General features: G+C 36.0%; 4 protein-coding genes across 9 annotated transcripts; 2 read left to right on the top strand and 2 right to left on the bottom strand.

Moving 5' to 3' along the window:
• The first annotated feature begins 998 nt into the window (after positions 1–998).
• LOC127255769 (cytochrome P450 87A3-like) lies at positions 999–3,682 on the top strand. 2 transcript variants are annotated; one of them, XM_051281494.1, is made up of 10 exons: positions 999–1,269; positions 1,378–1,517; positions 1,596–1,699; positions 1,808–1,957; positions 2,049–2,300; positions 2,385–2,474; positions 2,559–2,637; positions 2,718–2,824; positions 2,905–3,032; positions 3,113–3,682. In XM_051281494.1, the coding sequence occupies exons 1-10, from the start codon at positions 1,070–1,072 to the stop codon at positions 3,201–3,203; spliced, it is 1,341 nt and encodes a 446-aa protein (XP_051137451.1). In that variant the 5' UTR covers positions 999–1,069; the 3' UTR covers positions 3,204–3,682. The 2 variants fall into 2 exon arrangements, with proteins under 2 accessions (XP_051137451.1, XP_051137450.1); XM_051281493.1 differs by having other exon boundaries at positions 1,378–1,699.
• A 903-nt stretch (positions 3,683–4,585) lies between these two features.
• LOC127255768 (probable NOT transcription complex subunit VIP2) lies at positions 4,586–11,583 on the bottom strand. 3 transcript variants are annotated; one of them, XM_051281489.1, is made up of 16 exons: positions 11,453–11,583; positions 11,176–11,365; positions 9,656–9,753; positions 9,345–9,453; positions 9,095–9,258; positions 8,939–8,987; positions 8,708–8,854; positions 8,162–8,365; positions 7,978–8,070; positions 7,155–7,258; positions 6,209–6,361; positions 5,682–5,999; positions 5,556–5,608; positions 5,435–5,476; positions 4,960–5,104; positions 4,586–4,860 (listed from the first exon to the last, which is right to left on the bottom strand). In XM_051281489.1, exons 3-16 carry the CDS (start codon positions 9,671–9,673, stop codon positions 4,795–4,797), a joined length of 1,665 nt encoding a protein of 554 aa, XP_051137446.1. In that variant the 5' UTR covers positions 9,674–9,753; positions 11,176–11,365; positions 11,453–11,583; the 3' UTR covers positions 4,586–4,794. The 3 variants fall into 3 exon arrangements, with proteins under 3 accessions (XP_051137446.1, XP_051137445.1, XP_051137447.1); XM_051281488.1 differs by lacking the exon at positions 11,176–11,365 and having other exon boundaries at positions 11,397–11,578; XM_051281490.1 differs by lacking the exon at positions 11,176–11,365 and having other exon boundaries at positions 5,682–5,996; positions 11,397–11,578.
• Positions 11,584–15,658: 4,075 nt separating this feature from the next.
• Positions 15,659–19,105, top strand: LOC127255585 (protein IQ-DOMAIN 22-like). Its single transcript, XM_051281189.1, has 4 exons — positions 15,659–16,179; positions 17,589–17,789; positions 18,072–18,152; positions 18,229–19,105. Exons 1-4 carry the CDS (start codon positions 15,757–15,759, stop codon positions 18,964–18,966), a joined length of 1,443 nt encoding a protein of 480 aa, XP_051137146.1. The 5' UTR covers positions 15,659–15,756; the 3' UTR covers positions 18,967–19,105.
• Positions 16,300–21,082, bottom strand: LOC127255586 (RHOMBOID-like protein 2). 3 transcript variants are annotated; one of them, XM_051281191.1, is made up of 7 exons: positions 20,560–21,073; positions 19,949–20,112; positions 19,664–19,827; positions 19,344–19,585; positions 18,273–19,266; positions 17,524–17,924; positions 16,300–17,447 (listed from the first exon to the last, which is right to left on the bottom strand). In XM_051281191.1, exons 1-5 carry the CDS (start codon positions 20,856–20,858, stop codon positions 19,155–19,157), a joined length of 981 nt encoding a protein of 326 aa, XP_051137148.1. In that variant the 5' UTR covers positions 20,859–21,073; the 3' UTR covers positions 16,300–17,447; positions 17,524–17,924; positions 18,273–19,154. The 3 variants fall into 3 exon arrangements, with proteins under 3 accessions (XP_051137148.1, XP_051137147.1, XP_051137149.1); XM_051281190.1 differs by having other exon boundaries at positions 16,300–17,924; XM_051281192.1 differs by lacking the exons at positions 16,300–17,447; positions 17,524–17,924; positions 18,273–19,266 and having other exon boundaries at positions 19,350–19,515; positions 20,560–21,082.
• Between the last annotated feature and the right edge of the window lie 191 nt (positions 21,083–21,273).

Here is a 21,273-nt window from a genome sequence, read left to right as displayed (position 1 = left end):
GCCAGACAAGGTTTCGCGAGAAGCGTGCTCCAGTAGCTCAAGGCATTAATCACTACATCAGATGCAACCCATTAATCAATCTTGGTAACCAAAGATGAAAATATGTCGTAAACTGTGTGGACATGAGCCACAAATAATGACTGCTTGCTCATATATTTGCACAGTAACCTACCTATAATTAGCCATTGAACGTGTTTAAGCCCGTGGCTCAAAGGGCCTATGAACAGAATTGTGATAAGCTTCAACATGCTTGACTGAGTTAAACAATGTAAATTTAGTACAAGTGCAGATACAGTGGTTGTGTGGGATGATGCAAACAAGATTCAGAATTCGATACAAGATATGATGTACAGCTAAGGAAGATCTAGGATGAGATCTAACTCTCTTAACATGGAGGAGAAAAAATTTAAGTGTAGAAGCGTGGGGAACAGGAAACTGGTTGTGGCATTAACAATTCTATATAACAAAGTATTTAGCAGAAAGATTTAGCAAATAAGCTGACGTTCTTCAGATTCCTGTAAACAATATTTTGCATAATTTATGTGGCAATTAGTAGGTGAGGAGCTGATTTGTAGTTAAAACCACTATTTTTTTAGTCTAGGCAAAAGAGGGATCTTGTTGTTTTGCTAAGCTTACTTGTATAAAATAAAATAAAGTAGAAAGAATTATAATATGCGTGTTGAGGGAAGCTTCCTGTAAGTGCCTCACCGTGCTGCTAGGCTTTCTAATTCTATTTACATTCTCTAGAACGTGTATTGACTTAGGATAAGGAGGTGCTCAGAACAAGATTATTCTTTTTGTCAGTTTACAGCCTTTTGAGTAACCAACTCATGAGAAACCGACTTAAAAAGAATTATTATTATAACTAGTTGCACAGATCCTTGCCTGGTCTATCTATCTATATAAGCAGTTCTCACCTCATCAGAATCAGATACATTCCAGCAACTTCTGTCCAGCCTTGTCTCCTCCACCTTCTTTATATTCAAATTTCCTGCAAAGACAAGGCACGCACACAGTCACACACACATATAAAAGATACAGTATCATCAATTTATACTGCTATAACATAATGTTTTCAGCAGGGTTCTACATTGGAGCACTGCTGATTATAGCTCTTACCAATTTGCTGTACAAATGGAGGTATCCCAGGTGCAATGGAGTTCTCCCGCCTGGTTCGATGGGTTGGCCACTCTTTGGAGAGACTTTTCAGTTCTTTTCTCCCAACCCTACCTGTGATATTCCTCCATTTGTCAAAGACCGGATGCAAAGGTAATCTCACAACCAGTGAACCAAACAATATAACAACATAACATCTTCATGTTGCAACTTCAAACCTCACAACTGAATGATGGATGTTCTTGACCTTGTACATTTCAGATTTGGACCAATATTCAAGACTAGTCTGGTCGGACGACCCGTGATAGTATCTACAGATGCAGATCTAAACTACTTCATCTTTCAGCAGGAAGGACAGTTATTTCAGAGCTGGTATCCAGATACCTTCACTGAAGTATTTGGTAGGCAAAATGTAGGTTCTCTACATGGTTTTATGTACAAGTACCTTAAGAACATGGTGCTCAACCTCTTTGGCCCAGAAAGCCTGAAAAAGATGCTTCCAGAAGTTGAACAGACAGCGAGTAGGAACTTGAAACTGTGGTCCAGCTTGAGTAGCATTGATATAAAGGAAGCAACTGCAGAGGTATTGAATGATGAGAAAACACCAATCTCCATCATCAAGTTTAGAGACATTTTGTCCTTAAGTTTCTGACATGTCACTAAGATTATCTATTGATGTTTTTCTTGGCAGATGATATTTGGCCTGACTGCCAAAAAGCTAATCAGCTATGATGCAGAAACATCTCCTGAGAATCTAAGGGAAAATTTCAAGGCTTTTATACAGGGGTTGATTTCTTTCCCTGTGGACATTCCAGGAACAGCATATCACAAATGCTTGCAGGTATTTTCAACTGTTAATCTGTTATAGTATAGTTGACAGGTGGAAACATTATATTTATAAAACAAACAGCCTCACAACTATTTTCTACCAGGGGAGAAAGAGGGCAATGACAATGATGAAGAACATGCTACAAGAGAGAAGAGAGAAGCCAAGGAAAGTCCAGGGCGATTTCTTCGATTATGTTCTGGAAGAACTTCGACGTGAGGATACAATTCTCACTGAGGCAATCGCCCTGGATTTGATGTTTGTGTTGCTCTTTGCCAGTTTTGAGACAACCTCCCTGGCACTCACTTTAGCAACAAAATTTCTTTCAGACCATCCATTGGTTTTGAAAGAACTGACGGTGTGTGAAAATTGACAACCTCAAACAACTGAATTAAACTCTAGTGCTGTTATTATTCGAGTTAACATGCTCTAAATGTCACAGGAAGAGCATGAAGAAATTGTTAAAAGAAGGGAAAATCCAGAATCAGGACTAACGTGGAATGAATATAAATCAATGAAATTCACATTCCAGGTGAGGCTATCAATGTCCAGTGCTTCCTAATAAGACTTTGACCATATCACCTATATTTTATGCCCTAACAAAAATAACTGGCAGGTTATCAACGAAACAGTGAGATTGGCAAATATAGTACCAGCAATTTTCAGAAAAGCAATAAGAGAAATCAAGTTTAAAGGTACATATTCAAACATGAAAGTAATCAGAGTTTCTTTTTGGTTAGATAGAACATTAACTTACATTATATCTGTGGTGCAGGATACACCATACCAGCTGGATGGGCGGTTATGGTTTGTCCTCCAGCTGTGCACTTAGACGCCACTAGATATAAAGATCCCTTGGACTTCAATCCATGGAGATGGCAGGCAAGTGTATCCACACAAATAATACTGCATTTTGACTTCTCTTAGCCAGCTCATCGTCTAAAAAGTATTGACACATTCAGGGGACAGACACACATGGTGCATCAAGAAACTTCATGGCCTTTGGAGGTGGCATGAGATTTTGTGTTGGAACCGAGTTCACAAAGGTGCAAATGGCTGTATTTCTCCATTGTTTGGTAACCAAGTACAGGTAAGAATAAAGCACCACTAACTTTCAACAAACTCTGAATAAGAAGCATAGAGATAGCTTAACTTATTTACATCCACCAGATTGAAAGCAATCGAAGGAGGAGAAATTCTTCGAACACCTGGCTTACAATTTCCTAAAGGATTTCATGTTCAAATATATGAAAAGAAATAAATAGAAGCAAAGGGACGTCATATACTTATGGCGGACAGGCAAGTCAGATGAATGGCTATCTGAGCATGAGATCAGGGAACTGTGGCACTGTCTTCCCGGGTGTATCACTGATACATACATTCATGATGCTGAAGACTTTCAAGAATAAACTACTGCTAGATGGACGTGCAAGTGATCTCTCTTTTCTCTGGATTCAACCAATGTGAGGGAAATTTAAAAAATGTGACAAATTTTGGCTCCTGTAAATTACGAAAATAGGAATAGAAGGTGAAAATGAAAACAATGAAGAGAATATAAGCTGTAGTACTTCCATGGATTGTTGGTGTGAATATGTTAATATTAATTACTTCTTGCATCCATAACTGGAGCATCAAAATGTTCATTCCCACTTGAAATATGTGCTCTACACTGATGCTCGTTACTCATATTAACAACAATTGTTCTCTCTCTGCATTTGGGCAATCGATCACCAAATTCTTCAGGCTTATTTGTTGCATCTACACAAAAATAAGTATATTGGACCTATTTTGGTGATAAAATTGGTTCGATGAGACTTCTGTCCAAATGACTATTTTGAAGATAAAGTAATCTTACCTAATAGAATTAATTATCACATAATTATACTGGATCTATTTTAACCCAGGGCTCTAATCGCATGCATGTGGAGGAAGAGGCATGCACGCAGCACGTGGGATATCATCCTTTATATTTTTGAGGAAACTAGCTTCAGAAGTGGCATAAGTATTAACAGAAGGAACAAAACAACTTTGCAGATCTACCATGAGAATACGAGAAAACAAATTAAAGCGACAGCCAGGAATCGAAAATTAAGCACTCACATGGTTGAATTCTTCACCATCTAAACCGCCCTCACATACAAACCACCAAAATGGCATTCCGTATTGAAAACCTAGATCACGCTCGCACACACAGATGCCACAGAACGCAAGGATGTGTGCAAGCCGATGAGAACATATATCTATCGATCGATAGATCGAGCTTTACATCTATAATACGCGAACAGATTTGAACTAAGAAACGAGCAAATTCACCTGAAACGGCCAACTTGCGAACAATCATCATCCAAGAGCAGCTGAGGCAGATCTGTACTGCTGCTGAAGAATCGGAGAAAAATCTCAGTGGACAGAGAGATCGAAGAAGGTAAAAATCGCTAGAACAAGGGATTTCACGGTGAAGTTGCGGGTTCCAGAATTTGAAGGAGAAACATATATATAGTCGGGTGTGTGAGAAAGGAGATCCTTCTTGGCGGGCAGTCAAACTAAGGGGTACATATGTTTTTGCAAGTGAGTCCCTAAACTTCATCCTAATTATGAGATTACCCTATATGTCAAAATACACATACCAAATGCTACATCTGTACAGAAACCAGAAATATAATCTAAACTAAAACAAGCAAGATGCAAAAACTCAGAGAATGGAAGTCCTCAAAAGTTACATTAATCCGATGTCCATGGAAACATGGATATAGTCAAATCAGGGGAGGTTCAGAGTACGGTATGTGCATTGCACTTCTTTTGAAATATTGTAATTTGTATACTATAATTTAGGCAACCTAAGGAGCATAGAACCATCAAGGCTGCTGAACAGGGATAACCGGCTTAGCCTCGATCAAGTCATACTGCAAGACAAAGTTATCCTGCAAAGAGACATGTACAAAACAATCATCTTGTTGTTTTGAATAAGCTAAGAGAGCATAGTATACAAAAAAATCTTCAAAATCCATGTGCTAAAATACCTTTCTGATTGTCTGCCAGGTGTTGGGATCGAAACAGTAGTAGCAGCCTCTCTCATAAGTGCTTGTCTGGACGAGAGGTTCCATGTTCTTTACCCTGGTGAACCATAAGCGGTGCTCGCGGTGGTAGAACCATCCTCTGTTATGACTGCATAAAAAATGGAAGCAATCACTAACATAGATTCTAAATTTATTACTCGAGTTATTACCTTATTGATATTGATGCACCTTTCTAAGTTTTTAGTCCTGTTTAAATTTTCCATAATAATAAACAGTGTAGCCTTATTTACGAAGACAGTGGAACCCAATTTAACCATTAGTGGATCATAGCCAAATCAAAAATAGAAAGGACAAAAAAATATTTTTTCATTTATAGATCTGTATCCCATGCTGATAAAAGTCTGAAGAAGATCTACAGAGGTCCTTTCAATATATAATCACTCGGAGTTTAACCAATATAAGGAAGAATGCAACTTACAGTTCATGTGCAGCATAAAGTTGGGCTTCATCTCTCGGCATGCTTTAAGATAGGAAAAAGAAGAAGACAAGTTAGTACCACAAAACAAAATTTTGCTTTGTGGAAGGGTCTGAAATCTTACCTGTAAAAGATATAAAACAACGTTTCTGGCCGGAATCTTGCAAAGTGGCTTGCCTGCATAAGGATTCATATATAATGTGAGTGAGGCATAAACGTGATACTAATGTAAATTCATGAGAACTGAGACCTTTAATGCAGGAGGTTGTTTGGCATAATAACACTCTGGAATTTTGTACTCTGGCTCTCCTCTGACAGGTTCCTCAGCCCAGGGGGAAGCAAACTTCTTGTGGAGTGTCTCAGGCGAATTTAAATTCAGTCCCAGTGTAGTCAAATCAAGTCCCAATGCAAGAGAGGTCACAGATGGATTGACCATTTTAATTATGTTTAACAAGCCAAGCATTCCATACTGATCTGGGACAATTTGAGAACCCGGAACAGAATGCATATCTTTCTCTCTAAAATGATGCATGAAACGAGATTGATTTTGCTGAAATTGCGGGTACTGCTGCATATATTGCAAAAGCAAGCTATCAGATTTTTCAAATCATTTATGGGTTGCCCTATGGTTACGGTAACAGCTAAGTATGTCAAATCATAAAATCTAAAAAGTTGATGATCTTCTAAACTAAAGGAGGACACAACAGGAAAAATAGAGATTGGTAATTGAATCCCAGGAAATTTGTATTAAAATAGAAAACTTTGTTTCAGCCATACCTCAGGACCATGAAAATGGAGATCTTGATTGCCAGAGGATAGGTACGAAACCCCAGAATTGTTCATTGCAGAAGATCGATGTTGTTGGGGATGTTGCTGGGGATGATGTGATGGATACGAGCCTCCAAAGTTAAAGCCTGAAGACCTCCCCATCTAGAAAATATGAATACATTTAACCATTAGGCGGTACTCATGGAGTTGCAAGAAAACCACATCTTTGAAGTAAAATAAACATTAGCCCTTAGGCGGAACTTACAAAGTTGTAAGGGAACCACATCCTTATGTAAACTAAACCTCAAACCTTAGACGAACTTATGCAAGTGAACTACACCATTACGCAAGCCAAACATTTAGATCTTAGGCGGAACTCACGAGGATGCGTGTGAGCCACATCTTTAAGCTAAACATTTAATCCTACGGCGGAGTTCACGAAGTTGCAAGAGAAACACACGTTTGAGTAAAGCAAAAATTTAATCATTAGGCGGAACTCACAAAGTTGCAAATGAAACCACACATTTAAGTAAATCAAACATTTAATCATTAGGCGGCAGTAAATCAAACATTTATTCGTTAGGTGGAACTCACAAAGCTGGAAATGAACCACACATTTAAGTAAATCAAACATTTAATCATTAGGCGGAAGTAAATCAAGCATTTAATCATTAGGCGGAACTCACGAAGTTGCAAGAAAACGTTTGGGTGTGCATTTACTGTATAAATTTCTACTATTACTAATAAATTTCCTCCCAAAAAATCAAATCAAACACATACCTTTTATTTTTATATTATACTAAAGATAAATTTTACATTCAAAGCATCACATTAACATCTATGTATATCATATCAAACATATATTATAATTCAAAGTTTCACTATTCAAAATTCAAGTCAAAAATTCAAAAACCCAAGCAAACACACCTTAGCATCTTTAAGCAAACGGACTTACAGATAATTGCTGAGACTGCATTAAATTAGGCATACTGTCATGGATCTGTTCTTTTGGGTGTGGATTTACTGTATATTCAGCAGTACCACCAATGTTTAGCCCACCTGCATGAGATAAAAACGGCAGTGATATAATTCATTTCTTTGGACTCGTAAGAACAAATTTACCACCAGAGCAAATATTATTGAGACAAATTCTGATTGTTGTAAAATTCAGAGCAAGTGGCTACCTCACTTGAATGTCTAACAAGTGCTAACCTAAAAATTTATACTCCGGAAATGCCTCATTTTATATTTATTCATATTTAATCCTTCCAACATGCCCCTCACATGCAAGGAGTGATATTTTTGGTTCTTTTATTGTGAACCATCAATGGAATTATATATTGATATAGTGGGTACTCAAAACAAATCCTTCTCTTTTGATGACAATCTCGTCTACAACTTAAAACCATAGAGAAATGAGAAATAATGGATTATTGTATGTTAATTTATATTTATTTCCTCGAACACTATTCAAAAGGCAGGCACATCTGCATTTTCATTTAAGCTGATCAATCAACTTACAAACAAGAATGTGTCCTGAACTAGAAAGTAGAAACATAACTTCAAGAGCAATTCTATTATTAACTATCTGGGAAATAAAAATGCCTTCATAGAAGAATGACTCCATTTTATGACTTGACATTCAGACTGAAATTTTGCATTACACAATGGTATATGAGGTACTACAGGAAAACATGCCTAATTAGAAACAGTAGCAGTCAAGAATCAATCAAAATGGACATTAGTCAATACAGATTTCAAATGAAAAAACAAATCACCTTTGTACCCAGGTAAAGCAGGGAAGTCCTCATTCTGAATACTGAATTCCTGGTTCTGTTGTGCAAACCCAAGATTATGCTTTTGCAGCAAACCTTCATAACAAAAAAGATAATAGTCCATTACACCAAATCTAAATATAATGTGGCAATGAAAGTAACTTGATTTTCTATTGATATGCATTACCTAATTGACCATGAGAACCACCAGCAGAAGGTGGCCGCCCAGATAGTTGCGGAAATTCATTTACATCAAAAGAAGTATTATCAAGGCTGTCATTTAGTAAAGCCATAAAACTAAAATTATTATTCCCAGATTGGAATTGGTTTTGAGAGAGTGGCAATCCAGAACCAGAATAAGAATTGCCTAGCACGGACGCCACCTGTGGAGCTGAAAATTCCAGGTGTCATTTAAATATTAACAATAAATGCAAATCAGTGAAGATATGTTACAATATTAATTCTTCTTTAAGTGACAAGTACAAAAATTCATCTGACAATACAAGACATACATGAATAGCTAGTTTTGAAAATCGCATAGGATAACAGCAGTGGTTATAGCTCTCAATTTCTAAAAATTGTGAGCTATTATTTGAATCATCAGTAAGATGACATGTTCATTTTCAAGACAGCTGCATCACAATATATTTTCTATTATTTCAGATCACTTCATTAAAGATTTGCAGCCAGAAGCATTATTGCAAAGGAGAAATCCAAAAGTAAAACTAGGTACCATTCAAGTTCATGCGAGAACCAAGACCCGGAATGTTTGCCATCCCATTAGAGTTTGCAACTCTAGAAGTATTGCCTCCCCCAACAAGGCCACCTACAGAATTTCCAACTCTCCCTGCATTTCCCATGTTCGGAAGCACACCCGGGCCTGAGAGCACAAGCGCAGCAGTCAGATGGGTTAAAAATATAGAATGAATATGTCTTGCAGTCTAAAAAAGGCAACTAGTCGTACCTCCAGTATTTGCAACACCTGAATGTCCATGCGTACCCCCAAGAGATAGCTGCATCAAAGAGCAGACAGTGAGTAAGGAAATTTTATCACCAGAAATACATATTCAAGGACTTGGAAAGATTGATAATATACTATGAGTCTAAAAAAATGTTATACCTGAGAAAGTGCATTAGGAAGACTACTTATTGGATATCTCCCACTAGATATAGTTCCAGGAGCCTGCTGGACAGAATTTGGAAGACCACCAAGATTTGTAGAATTTCTGGATGAATATGGCCCAGGCATATTTGGCATGTTAAAGTTACCATGAAGAATGTTTGCTGCAGATGAGAAAATTGTCATTGCTTCATAAAATCAGAGTAGAAATAAATATCAACTCAAGGAACGGATATATATATATATATACCACTGGACTGTAAAATGGCGCCTGCTGAACCAGACTGCGCGGGAAAGGAAGTTGCGAAACCTCTTCCAGGGTTTTCTGAAAGATTTGAATTCGATCCACTCAAGCCAGACTACATCAAAGAAAATACAAATCCATTAATATTCTCAATGCTTTTCTGGTTTGATATGAATGAACTCTTACATGGAAAACAAGGTATAGAATTCAAATTCTAATTGTTTTCCTTTGTAGTTCATACTTTCCATGCTGTTAAAAAACATTAGAGACTTGGTAGACACAACTTAAAACCAAGTGAAAGCAAAGAAAAAACTTACATTGAGTATCCCTGACATTTTTATTCCTCGAATGAGAAGGCAAAGGTCATATATTTCTAGAAAGTGTTCTTATGGGCTAATTGCAACTTCCAGGCAGCCTGATGATAGAAGGAATGAATAAACAGAAGTATTAGCCCTTCAAAAATTAATACTAGAAAACCAAAAATTATCAGGATACAGTAGAAAAATAAGCAATACATTCCATGTTCAGATAATTATTTATCCATACGACCTAGACCATACTGCTATGAAGTACAAACCAGATAAAGTTAATAGCTGTCACTATATCCACTAAGAAAGTAAAAGTGAGAACAAGAAATGTGAAGGCTACAATTCTTATATTAATTAACATCCCTTAATCAATTTCACTGTCTTGGACCAAAAGAAGTTCCCATGCCCCAACAATATGTTGCACAACATAGCAATCATTTGCATTAACTGCATTGTGTTATCTCACTGGAAGAATTCGTCGGTACGTCCACGTAACTAGATTTGTTCCACTAGATTACATAATTAGGCGATAAAGATTGAGTTTACAATTAACCCAATTTCAGCGAAACACGTGTTCCACGCATATCATATTTCCAGTTGCTACCTCACAGCTCGTGTAAGGCAACAGTTATTAACTTCTATCCATCTGACGCAAGTTAACTAAAAGGGAAAAGATAACACGTGTTTCCCGAAAGTTTCCAAAATAAGGAAACATTTAAAACACTGTTGTTTGATATAATTATGACAATCTCGAATCAGTCTAACAGCACTGACAACCACATCAACTCTTATAAACAAATCAAACCCATCAACTTCATTATAGCAAGATAGATTTGATAGCATAAATAAACAAATGTAAGGAACATATCTGAGTAGGTGTTAGGTTTGAAAATAAAGGATAGAAACAAAATGTACCAAGTACAGATAGAATGATTTGCATATCCAAAAACTTCAATAGGTGAGGGTTTTTGGTGATTGCCAAAAATTTGAAAATCATTCACAATTTCTAATTGCAATTACAATAAGCCAAACCAGGAGATCATAGCCATTTATGTTCCTAATTCCTATCCTCCTTGTCAGGTGTCCCTGGGACTATTGCAATCACAGATCATCAAATCAAATGAAATATTAAATGGTTCTGATACCTCATCTCTAGTGTACGAGTAAGGTTTTCAAGCAAGTGCGAGCGTTATTTCCAAAACCTACTAAATTGGGGAAGGGAACTCTTTCTTTGAGGATCAAAAGGCAGAAAGAGCTCCCCATTTCATAGTTTTTGCTCCTAAAGATTGATTGATTACAAGATAGCCCAAAAGATTCGCTCCACGTTCTAACCAGAACCAATTAAAAAGCATTTCTTCAATTCACACAAATCACGAACTTCAATCCAAGTGAAATGTAAATCTCTACCCCCACCAATTGTCTAGTCAATGAGTCAATCCATGCCCGAAAACAAAAAAAAAATGTCAGCAGAAATGTAAAAGTAGAATTGAAGTGAAAAAACAACGAGAAAAATGAGACTCAATTCTAACCCATGCAATCGCGAAATCACCGCCAAAAAAAATCCAACTAGAACGCAGCGCAACAAAAACGAATCGAAGCGGAATCCAAAAAATACGAGCAAACGCGTGCATGTTCACATTTGGATTCATCGAACCCTAGCTCAAGCAAGCTCCATCCCCGAATTCAAAACTCGATCACGGAGCAACCCAAAGCAATTAACTGGCGCAAGATCAAACAAAATCATTTTTACCTCCACAGCAATTAAGACGACTCAGTACCAATGTATGTTCATACGCATACACGCACCGATGAGTTGAATTAATCGGTGGAAACTCTGAGAAATTTTGTTCCAGAGCGAGAGAGTGCTACGAGGCGCTCCGAGAGGGCTCAGTGTCTTTGATTGCGACCTGCTGGATATGTTGCGCGACACTCCCTTTATATAGGTGACTGCCGCACAGCTCTCTACGGTGCGGGATGGTACAGTTCACACAATTTGGTCTAGATGAAACAGCAAAAAATTAAAAACTTATTTTATATTATTCATTATTCTTTCATTGAAATATTTATTAAAATGCTTTTTTTTTTCTTTCTAATTTTCAACTGTGTGAGAATGCTAATTTCATAAATTATTTATTTCAAAATATATACACAATATCGATTATTCATAATATTATAATTTTTATTATATTTAATTTTATTCTATATTTGATATAACAATAACATTAGTATAACAATTATTACATTTATACCATACAACCATATTTCCGTACAATAAAATTGAACAACTCACAAATTTTTAAAAAATATTAGTTATGACGAGTTTGTATAGTAAGTGTTATAATATACATTCATTTTTTATAAAAATATTATAGAATCATTGAATTATATCATTCAAATTTAGATTAATATTTGTTTCAATGATTTTATTTGTATGATAAATTTATTCATAAGAAAATATTAAATGGTTTCCTCATAAAAAAAAAAAAGAATACTATTAGCCAAGTTTTGTAATGAAAATCTCTAAATATCACATACATAATATTTTTTGAAATATAAATATATATAATATTAAAGAAATAAAAAAAAAATTGATTTGTAATATTTTAAAAAATACTATATATATATATATATATATCATCTTTTCGATATATTTGAGAAATTACCAGAATAATAAATGCACCGGTCATCTGTGGTAATAAAAACAGTCAGCAAACTTATCTCCATTAATTGCATGAAAACTGTGGGCCGTCTACTACATTTTTAAAAAATGGTTTCGTACACGTCACACATTATACTTTCTAAAATTAAAATGTAATTGACAGATTAAAGAAAATAATTGGAATTATTTATTTCTAAATTAATCGACAAGAAGTGTGGTGGGGTTTTTTTTTTTCAGGAAGAAAACACAAAGCGGGTTTTGTTTTCCTAAAAGCGGCGTTCTTAATTCTCTTTTTAAGTTGGGCCTAAATTACTGGGCCTACGGTAGAACTAATTGTAAGCCCAAAATCTGCACGCCAGAAAATCATTGGGCCAGGTTAGAAATGATGTTGACCTTAGATATGGCAACTAATGGTGTGTTTGTTTGGAAGTTGAATTTTGAATTGAAAATTGAGTAATAAAAATTTTGAATTTGAATAATAGTATGTGTAATTTTTTATTATAAAATTAATTTTAATATAATATAAAAATAAAAACAAAATATATTTAATTTGATATTTTTAAAAAAAAATTATATAAATACTAGAAATCCCACAAAATTATTCGCATCGGAGGTTGAACTCATAACCTCACGATCACATGTCCAACCTTTACACCACCAGACCATCTCTTACGGGACATTTTAAGTGCTCTATTTGATAAATAACACGGTGAACGCCTTAAAGTTTTGGAATAAATTTTGGAGGTTCTTCGTTGATTTGACGGATTTTTCAATGGCTTAGATACGATGAAAAATGTTAACTTCATCGATTAGTCGACCAATATTAGATCATTTGTTCAAATCGATCACTTATTGACTAATAGCGCTTCGAAGGATACGAAGAATATTGCAGAGATAATCCAAATACTTGCCAATTTGCTCGAACCACCGTACCAAAGTCATTGACTTTGCATATGAAAAATATATTAATATTTCCCTAATTGAGAATTTTATTTATTTATTTAGAATGTGTTTGTTTGGTATTGGATTTTAAATTCACTGTTCATCCTATTTTTTTCTTAAAAATATCAAATTAAACACCTATTTTTTTTATATTATACTAAAAATCAATTTTACATTTAAAACATCACGTCAATACCTATTTATATTCCATCATATAATTATTCAAATTCAAAATTTTTACTATTTAAATTCCAATTTAAAATCCAAAACACACCTTTAGTTTAATTCCATATTTAACATTTGAGATTTTTAAATATATTTTATTATGTAACCTATAAAATTATAATATACATTACAAAATAAAATGCATTTTCAACTTGGTTCTGAATCCCAATATTAAATACAATATTATAATTTATTAATTATTAATTAATTAAATATTATTTAAAATAAAAAATATTATTTAAAATAGAACGAGAAGATATTATACTTTATGTGACATTTTTAAAATATTAAATAGTAATTTAATTGAAAATGAATATAAAGTAAAATGTAAAAGAAATTACCTTTACGTTTTTTAAAGGGTTTTCAAAGGGTGTGTTTGTTTGGGGGTTTGGATTTTGAGTTAGGATTTGAATAGTAAAAATTTTGAATTTGAATAGTTGTATGATGTGATATAAATAGGGTTTGATGTGATGTTTTGAATGTAAAATTGATTTTTAGTATAATATAAAAAATGAAAAATAGGTGTTTGATTTGATGTTTTTGGGGGAAAAAAATTGGATGAATAGTGAAAATCTACCAAAATCCTTCAAACAAACACACCCAAAATAGATTTGAGTAATAAGTATGGATAGTTGTGGAAAAATACCAATAATTTTATTGTAAAGTAGAGACCACACTTATTGAATGAAGAAACATAACAATTATTTTGGGACGAAAGAAATAAAAAAACAAAATACCTCTTTTGGGACGGAGAGAGTAATAAAATAGTACTCCATCTGTCCCAAAATTATAGTTTGGGTTATCTTCGACACATGATTTAAAGAATATTGATATTATAGTAGTAATGGGTAAAAAGTACGGGATAAAAGACTTTTTTACCCTTGTGAGTGTATTAGTATAAAAAGTAGTGACAATTGTGTAATAATAATAAAAAAGTAATGGTAATTTTATAATAATATGATTATTTATGGAAATGAGACTATTGTTTTTGACCGGACGGAGTATTTTTTATTATTTTTGTTTATTTCAAATCAATACTTTAATTTTTAAATAATTATATTATTATAATACTTATTAGTCCATCCGTTCCACATACCATGTCCACGTTGCCGTTTATGTCCGTCCCACATACCATGTTACTTTCATTTTTTTGGAAAATAATTATACACTTTAATCTCATTTTAAACTTTTTATTTTTTTTTTAAATTTTAATTAAACTAATTAGTCTTAATCTTAATTTATAATTATTTATATTATAAAATAATTATTTTTACTAATACATTCTTAATTATCTACTAATTATACATCTCCTAAAATTCCGTTTCTACCATGTAACTGTATATAGAATGGAGGAAGTATTTTTTTTATTATTATTATATAAATATTATTACATTTTATACTAATACATTATTATAATACTTATTATTATTTTTATTATTATTATATAAATATTATTACATTTTATATTAATACATTTCCGAGGACAATTTTAATGTAATCATATATTTTTTTTTTTTGGAACGGAGCGGAGATTATCAAAATTACAATTTTTTATTTTTTGTTTTATTTTATAAAGAGAGTGAAGTGAAGGGTGCAGGTGACACGGATTTGATTGGCCACGGAGATGAAAAAGATTACTATGACTTGTTTGGTTTGGATATTAGAGTCTTGTCAACTCACCGTGTAAAAGACATAAAAATGGCAGAGGCACCGTTCGACAGCCAAACACGGCGTAGGGTGGGTCTATAGCTCCGCTGTCGTACCAGATCAATGCCACGTGATCGTTATAAATGAACAAATTTATCTTTAGATGTACGGTAAAAATTAAAAATAATAAATGAATAAAAAATAAAAATATAAAATTTATATTTAAAAAAAAAATAGGACAAGACTCGTCGTCCTATTTAATTTGTGGAGGGAGTAATAAACTGGCTGACTCCCAAATTAAATCTATTTATAATAAATATAAATAAATAAATTTCATTTTACTTTTTTCGTAATCAAAATGGGCAGTGTTACTTTAATCCGGATTTCAGTGTTATTAAATTTTGTGAAGAAATAAAATCTTGGCCAGCGTTGGTTGACTCGATTGAAGCCGTACAACATCGAACGACGTCGTTCGAGGTTTAGGGGCATAAAAGTCTTTTTGCATGTCCTGAATATTTAGCGCCCTGCACGATAAAAAGGCGTTTGATTCTCAAACACTCCACCACACAGACTGATCTTCCTTCCCTGTGCTCTCTGCTGTTGCTTCTTCAGGAGGCGAATTTTCATCGCTGCGGCAATGGGGAAGGCATCTAGGTGGTTCAGAGGACTTTTAGGGTTAAAGAGCAGCGCCAATTCCGACCAGAGCACCCCAGCCAAGCCGCCGGCGAGGAAGAAATGGAGTTTCGCGAAAAAAGACCGCCAGAAACAGCACCAAGAGCACGGAGCCGCTTTTTCCGGCGACAACGGGGACGATGCCGCTAGGCACGCAATCGCGGTGGCCGCGGCCACCGCTGCAGCGGCGGAGGCTGCTGTTGCGGCGGCTCAAGCGGCGCAAGCGGCTGTAGTGCAGCTCACAAGTAGCGGAAGGAATATTTCTGTGTCGGGGAGTGGTAGCGATGTGAGCGTTGCGGCGGCGTGTGTTAGTCAAGGTGTCGGAGGGTACCGGAGCCGCGAGGAGTGGGCTGCTGTTACGATTCAGTCACATTTTCGTGCTTATCTGGTCAGTTTCCTACTACACATCTGGTTATGGATACATATAATACCCACATGTTATATGCCGTTGTTATGATTTATTTATTTGTTTCACACTTTTACCCCTCATTCTTCGTTTAATTTGCGATTTCTGGAAACGGTATATTTATATACCTTTTTTTTTTTTTACGTTATGGAGTAAAACGGTACACGGCGGGTCTTGATTGTTCTTAGCTTTCTGAGTATGGAGTTAGGGTATATGCGTTTCATGGCCTTTTCAATTCCTAGAGTGTTGTTGCCTCCTTGGGGTTCTGTTGCAGCAAATGCTGTTTTGTGATTCTGATATATATATACATATATATAGTAACTAGAATGGCGATGCGCCCACTGTGTGCATACTCATCTCTACTGTCTGTGGTCCACTGTATTTCTGCATCGCCAGCAGTTTTATGTAATAGGGGATAGGATCAAAGACCTATATCTGAAACCGCGTGAAGAGCAAATGTCTGTTTATAGCAATTGCTATTTAGTGGCTAATAAGTTCTTCAATTCAAATGTTGTTTTGGTAACGGTGGTGTTTTCAACCATTACATTTTCTAAAACTATTCAGCTGGAAGAAGAAAGTAGGATGGCCCCTGGAAGATTTGGAATAATCTTTGAAATTGTACTTTTGAATTGATTCAAACAATGTAGCTATTAATGGGTTTTGTCTGCATTGTAGATAGGTTTGTTCTTGGTCGGTGAAACTTCTCTCATATTTAAAAATAAGAAAATAAAACACAGACAAGTGTGAACCAGTACGCCTACTTGTGATGTCAAACTTCCACACTATCTTTTTACTTTACATTTGACTCACTCAACGCATTGGGTTGTTGAGTCTCCAACTTCCCTCGAGAAATGCGATTATTTATTTATTTTCCTAAATTCCTTTAATTTATTGAAATTCCATACCTGTTCTTGTTGTAGATTAGAATTTGGAAGGTATGAACTATATGGAGTATGGGATTAATGAGATGTGTAGCTGCTTCTAGGCTTTTAAAGTGATAAGTATGATTAGTGAGCTGGTTTCACACAACTATCTAAAAGCAAGAAAGGACAGTCTCCTAGGTGCAAGTACAAGGATATAAATATACACTTTTGGGTGCAATGTCAGCTGAATAGGGCTTCCTACTCATCAATGGCTTTTTATGTACATTATAATAGCTTATGGGGCCGCTTTTTTCTTCACCTTTTGGTACAGAATTGCCGAGATGTCCCTCTCTTCTATCATTGTCAGCTTTTTTACCTTAGGAAAACCTTTAAAGCTGAAAGTGAAAACCAACCTTTGTGCTCTAAGAGTTTTTTTAAACCTTAGTTTGATGAATAAGTTTACCTTTATATATGTTGACATCTTTTCTGGACATCAATGTTACTGTTTTCTTGAATGAAAAACTGTAGTCCAGGAGAGCCTTGAAGGCACTGAAGGGATTGGTAAAGCTTCAAGCCCTTGTTAAAGGCCACCTTGTGAGAAAACAAACTGCACATACACTTAAACGGCTGCAAGCACTTGTAAGAGCACAAGTGCGAGCCCGGGCCGCGAGAGTTCCTGTTACCGATCCACAATATTCGACACTGAAGTCCCTCCATTTCCATCACCAGGTAAGCAAACATTTAGTTTCCCTCCAATTTATTTGAACTTTGTATAGTGAAATAGTCAAAGATTAGCAAAGCAGAGAGGGGACCATTCTTGATCCAAACTGTGGATGGAGAAGATGCATGCTAGTGTTACTTTTCCTGAAAAATAAATAAAAATAATGGGAGAAAAAGAATCAATCCTTTTATCACCTAAAGGTTCACTACAAATTAAAGTTGAGAAAGAAGATATCTTATTCCTATTGAGACAATGACATGTTACTTTTCTACTTGATAACGAACTTGTAGGGACCAGCAACGCCTGAGAAATTTGATCATGGTGTGGAACAATCCAGGGCCATGAAACACCAACAATTAATGATGCTCAAGGTAGGTTTTGAAATCAAATATTTGTTCTACTGCTGCATCATGTCTCGGATACTGATGGCACTGTATAACAATGCAGCGGAAAGGCTCCAAATCGAGTAGGGGAGTAAAAGGGTACTTTACCTGGATGGATAGCAGCAGATCCGGCGAAAGCTTATCCGAACAAGGATGCTTTAACAGATCTCTTCCCACAGATGACGATAGAAGCGACAAGATTCTTGAAGTCGACACTGGGAAACCTCAGACCATTCCCAATCGAAGAATGCTCTTCTACTCCTCTCATCTTAGCCTCGGTTCTGACCAGAATTGTCAAAGCATTTCAACATCAAAGGACTCCACAGCTCACTGCCAACCAGTTCACAGCCCATCCGAAGTTCAATCTTTAAAGTTCCCACAAGATGCCGATGAATCTGCATTCTGCACAGCAGACAACAGCCCGACATTCTACTCATCATCATCCAGGCCTGGCACCACTAAGCCAACCGCATTCACTCCTGCTAAAAGTGACGGCTCAAGAAGCTGCACAAGTGGTTACTCTGATCACCCTAACTACATGTCCTACACCGAGTCATCAAAGGCTAAGGCACGTTCACAGAGTGCCCCTAAACAAAGGCCACAGTATGATCGATCAAGCTCTACAAAGAGATATTCAATCCACACATACGGTGATTCAAGGCCTATGCAGAAAGGTTCATCCTTCCAGCCTAACTACACTCACACAATATATCCAGGATCTGGCCTCTTAGACAGACATGGAATTCCTATTCGAGGTAACCTCGACGGATTCAACACCGGAAATTGGCACAACTATCACTAATGGCTTGAACTTTCTACTACTAAGTTATTCACTAATTCTAGTTTAGCCTTTAGACTTGTTTAAGCATAGCAAGAGCCCTAACTAGTAAAAATGTAGCTGCAACAGAATTGTTTGTATTAACGAATCTCATATTGTTTTATATTTTGAACACCGAACAGAAAATCTCTTACAGATTGTGGAAACCTGAATCAATGGTTACAGCTCCATCTCGACGTGGGAACACAGCTAATATAATGACACCATCCACATTTATCGTTCCCGTCTTCCCCTCTAAACAACATCACCAATCCAACTGTGAATCTGTAAATTGTCACAAAGTTTAATCGAGTTTGCATTATATAATGACAAAGCATAAAATGCGAAATTAGGCAGCCTACCCAACAACTAGCAGAAATGCAGCAACGATGAAGAGAACATATTGATACGCCGCATACTTGGACTTGAGGGGAGAAGATTGTCGCGCCTCTAACCAACGGAACTGTGGTCGCACCAATAATGTGAAGCCAAGAAGGAAACCACTCAAGAACCCGCCGATATGTGCGAAATTGTCTACGTGTGGAAGGATCCCAACAGCCAAATTAATTACAATTATTACAAGTAGAGAAGACACAGCTGCAGCCTACAAAGACAGTGCGACATCCGGAAGGTAGTCAAGAATCAAATAAATCGACGAACATTTTTTAGAAAGGAAGCAAACCTTGTTTGTATAGATTGTCCAATTTGTGAGTAACTCGGAGAGCATTGCTCCGAGTAGTCCAAATAAGGCGCCGGAAGCTCCAACAGAAATACTGGTTTGAATGAATAAAGAAGATAGTACGCTCCCACCAATTCCCGACAACAGATAAACAACCCCAACTCGTGCTGCATGACAATATCTGAGATCAGCAAAGGCGAACACAGATACATTTTGAAGAAACTAAAAGTCAGCAAAATATTAACATCCCATGAAATTAATGTAGTTGCTGTCGCGCAAAACGCTCACCAAATCCAAATTGCTGCTCAAGGCGAACCCCGATGAACACCAAACTCAGCATGTTTGCAAGTAAATGAATGACGCCGGCGTGCAGCCAGATACAAGTAACAAGCCTCCACCCTTGGTGGTGGCGGACCATTTTGATCCAGTCAAGTGCCCCCAATTTTTCGAGCCTACGCAATGAAAGATTTATCCGAGTTCCTTCAAATTTAAAGATTAGAATCTTAAAGTTCCCAAGAAAATGTCATCGACATAGAAACAAATAACCAGAATCCATCCACACACGAAAGAAGGTTCGCAGTTTTGTTGAATCGTTAACACATCCGAAGAACTTATTGTTTCTATTTGCAATCATAAAATCTGATAATTACACAGCAATTATCACTGTTTTTTGCTGTTTAACTAACCAAATACTCTAAATCATCTTCCAAACAGAATGTATTGTAATTCACACATACACAATAAAGCAAGTTCATAGGCAATTCCACAAAGCAATCAATGCCCTAATTCAACCCTAAAATTTAGTCAAATTAACACAGCAAAGGGACAATCAATACAAACAAAAAATGTATCTGACAAATCAAACTCCTGAATGTAAGCGACAAGGAATGAAACCGTACGTGGAAGATGAGGGCCCGAACAAAGGATTTTCTCTGAGTGGCTGGAACGAGAGTCTCCCGAGAAACCTGGCGACACAATCGCCCCGACGTCCATCATGATTCTTCGGACAATTATTGATGAACATAATCGCCATAAACATGGCGACATTGGCCGCAACAATCATTGGCACCAGCCATGAGGTCCACTGGCTCTCTGTGTAATCCACTCCCCCTCCTCCTCCTGCAGTATAGTAATTTTGTCTGAACGTTTGGTTTCGATTCTTCGTCGATGTGCTCCTCTCCAGATCTACATTCCTCATCACTCTTCACAGTGTTAATCCACTGTGTTTTAACAGTAAATTGGTGAGTAGCAATTTGGGGAAATCGACGAAGTAGGGTTTGTTATGGATCTTCGACACACTTTAACATGGAAATGGGGAATTGGAATTTGAGGGGTTTCTGTTGGACTGGGAGATTGATTTCTCAGCTTGTTTGAGAGTTTCGATTGGATTCAGATTTGTTCGATGGAAATTTAAATTTATAGGCAGCGCTTAAATAGGCGGTGCAGATTAATGATTTAATTCCCATTTAAGAATCAGAGTAATAATTTTAAAACATAAAGCAAAGAAAAGGAATAGCATCTGAGACAAGCTGTGAATCTACTGAGTTTTCAGTAGTGATGTAAATAAAATGAATAATGTGTTTGTTTTGGAAATTTTCCAAGGATTTTTATTA

The sequence above is a fragment of the Andrographis paniculata genome, unplaced genomic scaffold (assembly GCF_009805555.1).
Source record: "Andrographis paniculata isolate CXL003 unplaced genomic scaffold, ASM980555v1 Contig54END, whole genome shotgun sequence".
Taxonomy (NCBI): domain Eukaryota; kingdom Viridiplantae; phylum Streptophyta; class Magnoliopsida; order Lamiales; family Acanthaceae; genus Andrographis; species Andrographis paniculata.
The sequence above is the reverse complement of the archived record's forward strand: the minus strand, read 5'-3'. Positions and strand labels throughout refer to the sequence as shown.

What these genes read in the sequence shown, in the direction of transcription:
- LOC127255769 (XM_051281493.1), top strand. Translation starts at nt 1,070, where the DNA reads ATGTTTTCAGCAGGGTTCTACATTGGAGCACTGCTGATTATAGCTCTT. An exon ending in TAAAGGAAGCAACTGCAGAG is followed by an intron (nt 1,700 to 1,807) that starts GTATTGAATGAT and finishes TTTTCTTGGCAG; the next exon opens with ATGATATTTGGCCTGACTGC. An exon ending in TGTTTGGTAACCAAGTACAG is followed by an intron (nt 3,033 to 3,112) that starts GTAAGAATAAAG and finishes TACATCCACCAG; the next exon opens with ATTGAAAGCAATCGAAGGAG.
- LOC127255768 (XM_051281489.1), bottom strand. An exon ending in CGCCATTTTACAGTCCAGTG is followed by an intron (nt 9,259 to 9,344) that starts GTATATATATAT and finishes TCTCATCTGCAG; the next exon opens with CAAACATTCTTCATGGTAAC. An exon ending in CTTTATGCTGCACATGAACT is followed by an intron (nt 5,105 to 5,434) that starts GTAAGTTGCATT and finishes TTTTTTATGCAG; the next exon opens with TCATAACAGAGGATGGTTCT.
- LOC127255585 (XM_051281189.1), top strand. Translation starts at nt 15,757, where the DNA reads ATGGGGAAGGCATCTAGGTGGTTCAGAGGACTTTTAGGGTTAAAGAGC. An exon ending in CACATTTTCGTGCTTATCTG is followed by an intron (nt 16,180 to 17,588) that starts GTCAGTTTCCTA and finishes GAAAAACTGTAG; the next exon opens with TCCAGGAGAGCCTTGAAGGC. An exon ending in CCCTCCATTTCCATCACCAG is followed by an intron (nt 17,790 to 18,071) that starts GTAAGCAAACAT and finishes ACGAACTTGTAG; the next exon opens with GGACCAGCAACGCCTGAGAA.
- LOC127255586 (XM_051281190.1), bottom strand. Translation starts at nt 20,858, where the DNA reads ATGAGGAATGTAGATCTGGAGAGGAGCACATCGACGAAGAATCGAAAC. An exon ending in TGAGCAGCAATTTGGATTTG is followed by an intron (nt 19,828 to 19,948) that starts GTGAGCGTTTTG and finishes ATTGTCATGCAG; the next exon opens with CACGAGTTGGGGTTGTTTAT. An exon ending in GGACAATCTATACAAACAAG is followed by an intron (nt 19,586 to 19,663) that starts GTTTGCTTCCTT and finishes CTGTCTTTGTAG; the next exon opens with GCTGCAGCTGTGTCTTCTCT.